At 37.9% G+C, this 3,613-nt stretch overlaps 1 protein-coding gene across 1 annotated transcript; it reads right to left on the reverse strand.

Moving 5' to 3' along the window:
* Positions 1-406: 406 nt before the first annotated feature.
* Positions 407-3,304, reverse strand: LOC102606421 (uncharacterized). Its single transcript, XM_015305406.1, is given in 2 exon segments — positions 407-1,872; positions 2,981-3,304. Coding segments are annotated over 2 exon segments (1,614 nt in total). The 5' UTR covers positions 3,284-3,304; the 3' UTR covers positions 407-561.
* Between the last annotated feature and the right edge of the window lie 309 nt (positions 3,305-3,613).

Genomic DNA, 3,613 nt, shown 5'->3' on the forward strand with positions numbered 1-3,613 from the left:
GGACCGTGGATCGAATGACGGTCCGTGCTGGTCAACCTTCGTTTGTGTCAGAGGCTGGGTAAGGGAAGTCTCGATCCACGGACACAGACCACGGACCGTGGTCTGATCTACGGACCGTGGGTCTGTCCGTGAGTCGGGACTTAGCCAATTTTCTGAGCTTGGCTGGGGAGGGGTTGCAGTGGTGAACCACGGACCACCAGGACGGGCCGTGGTCTGACCTACGGTCCGTGGATGGTGACCGTAAGTTGCACCTGCAACTTCTCAAAATCTGCATTTTTGGTCTGTTTCAGATACGGGGTGTTACATAAGTAATATGACATTGTTTGGAATTGGAGAATTAGCCTTTCATTCTTTTTGAAAAGTACTTTATCTCAAGAAGGAAAAGTAAAAGAAAAGAACGTAAATGGAAGGATAATCGTGTTGTCCACCCCTCAAATTTATGTAAATGGCAGCATTTGCCATTGAGAACACTATAATTTTACAACATGATGATACAACATGATTGACCTATCAATAAACTATACATGAAACATTCATTTTTAACAAAAAAAATGCAGGCTCCTACACTGAAGAATGTGTCTGCTCATTGACTTGAATTTTAGAATGCAGACTTGAGCCATCTGGAATCCCCAATGGTGCATTTTCATATGAACAGTTATCTACATTGAATAACTCTCACTCTTTGATACCACATCTATCCAATGCAGATATCAACCTTTGTTTTTCCTTCTAAGGTGGATATTGTCCATCTGGGCTGACAAGAACTGCCCCAGTATATGACTGCCCCGCCACTCGTGCAGTTCCATGATAGTGGAACAGACCCCAACTCAAATCATCAGAAACATCCACAATTGTCCAGAACTCGTTAGAAACGACTCAATTATCCAATACACTGAACTGAAATGTTCTTGTAGCTTTTCCTCTTTTGACTCGATACTTACGCCTTCTCCAGACTAGGTCTCCTTCAAGTGTTTTTACCTGGAAAACTGGTTTATACCAGAATGATTCTCTAGCTTTTCCCCGATAGAATAATTGGTACTGGCATGGAAATTGATCATAAGCTGGATTCTGCCCTGCTATAACGCGCTAACTCCATTCCAATGTCCCTAACCAACCAACAAATAGGTCTTCAGCAATTTCAGTAGACAATTTCTCCCCTCGAAACTCTGCCATTGGAGTCACATATGGCTTTTCAGGGATCTTTGCATCAAGTTCAAGACAATTATTCTTCTGTAGTACACAAAGAGAGAACTCTTCCAGGTATTTGCTCTCATATGAAGCAATACAACGATAATTGCATACCTGATCTATAGGGCTGTAGTTGTTCAAGCATTGAAGTGCCTTCCGACAGTTAGGATCCAGTAGACAGTTCAATATCTGAGACCCGCAATTTGTCACCATGCAGTTCAAGGTGGAGAATCCTTTTGCTCTAAGGTTCTTCAGCGTTGAAACCGGTGTTATATAAGCATTAATTATAACTAATAAGCAGAACCGTATGTCATTAGAATTATGCCTTTCCCAAGCGTCAAACACTATTCGGGTTATCTCCACAGATTCATCCAGTTTCTTAGATTGAGAGAATGGAAGTAAACTGCTAAATATGTCTCCCCTCTTTTTAGTTTCAACAAAACTTCCACCTAGCTTGTTTTTCAGTGCCAAAGAGGAATCAAAGCATAAGATGTTTGGGACATTCTGGCTGTTAGACTGTATCCAGTTGACTGATCCTTCCTTTCTGACAGCAACGACCACCAAAATGTCAGCACGATCCAGCTCATTGCTGACATGCTTGACAGTTTCATCTTTAGATTTCACAAAGTTGTCAGAAAAGACAATCATTTCAAATTCTTCATCAACCCATTTCAGTCCCTCTACCTTGCATTTATAAAAGGAAGTAAAGTGCAATATCATCAACAAAGTACATTAATATGTATATTCTTATTACTGTGAAGGGAAGCTATGTTCTCACAAAAAACAAGCCTCGTTACTGTAGTGTTGGGTGAATATTTCAATGAGCATCAGGACTTCTTTCATACTACAGACGTTTCTACCATAAAACATATGAGGCCAGATAGTTTACATAAGTGATTGGTCATCCAGTTTTTCCACAATATAGAAGTTCTCTGAAAGAAAAAAATGCATTTTTTCCACAATATAAAAGTTGTTCATGCACATTACATTTCTTCCCTTTTCCTCTACATATTGCTTTTCCCTTTCTTTTTCTCTGGTAACTAGAATGTTTCCATTTGCCAGATTATCTAGTTATACTGAGAATCTCATAATTTCATTCCTGTAAGTAGCTGAACCAGCAGCGGATATTGCTCATCATCAAATTTACAGGATGATGAAGCAGCAAAACAGAATTTCAGCAGTCTATCAACTAGTAGTATGAGCAAAATATTTTTGTCCATTTGTTTAGTTTCTTGTTTCTATTTTACTCAAAACACCAACTTCAAATTGTGAAAGCTTCCTAGTTTACTTTCCAATAAGAATATCAGAGAGAACAAGTAGAAATGCTCTAACACCCTTGTTCTAACCTATTTTTCTCGAACTCATAAAAAATGCCTCAAGGTGCATGTTGGATCCTCCAAAAGTAATGCATTTGCACTGAGACTTAACCATCAAGGACAAATATGTATCCAAAATTGAATGACAAGGACAAATATATCAAAAAACTATTACGAGGGCTAAATATAACCTTTTTATGAGAGTAAAGGTGCAAATTGACCCTTTTCCACTAAAGGAATGATATTGTGTTTCTATATTCAGTAACAACTTAACTTTAAAATACGACAATTTATCCTTAATATGATGATTTACAGCCACAAATTTCAAAAGTATTTATCTTTTTCTTAAACTCTGTATCCAGCTAAACACATTCACATGAAATTGGGATGAAAGGAGTAATCGATTTCTAGAAAATAGTTAACTCTGTATATAATTTTCGAGTTGAAGAAAGTAATCGGAGTTGCAAAATACTCACAGTGTGAAGCATGACGTCAAGCCAAGGAGTAGACTTGAGAGGGCTAACACTACCCTCTCCAACAATCCCAACTATTCTCACCGGACCCGTCATTTTCTCTGCTTTATCCATGTCCGCCGCAGCTACGATTCTCCCACCACATGTAATTTTCCGGCAAAGAAAAGAAGGAAACATGGACCTGTTAATTTTCCCGTAGTGGAGAAGAAAAGGGTTCGGAAGTCCGGCGACATTCAACCTCCGGTTAATCGGAAAAGTTGCCGGAGAATTGATGGTGGAGGACGATAGTGCTACGTTTACAATCATGGTTGATTAAAAAAATGGGTAAGCGGGTCGGGTTTTTATAGTTTGTATATAATAATTAAATTTTTTCATATATTTTTTAATTATTTTGAATTGGCAATTAATGTGATTTATATTACTTTTTACGTAGTTTATAAACATATAAATTTTATTTTAAAAAAATTGAAGATTTCATTCGTAAATTTCTAATCAAATTTAAATTGTTTGACTTTCGAAAAATAAAAAGAGTCACGGACAAAAGAAGTATAAACTATAGGTTTTTTGGAAGTTGCTCGATGTTTCATCAAATGTGGAGTCCGATGTATACGCCCCATCGAGAGGACCCAATATACC

This window comes from Solanum tuberosum, unplaced genomic scaffold (assembly GCF_000226075.1).
Source record: "Solanum tuberosum cultivar DM 1-3 516 R44 unplaced genomic scaffold, SolTub_3.0 scf00777, whole genome shotgun sequence".
Taxonomy (NCBI): domain Eukaryota; kingdom Viridiplantae; phylum Streptophyta; class Magnoliopsida; order Solanales; family Solanaceae; genus Solanum; species Solanum tuberosum.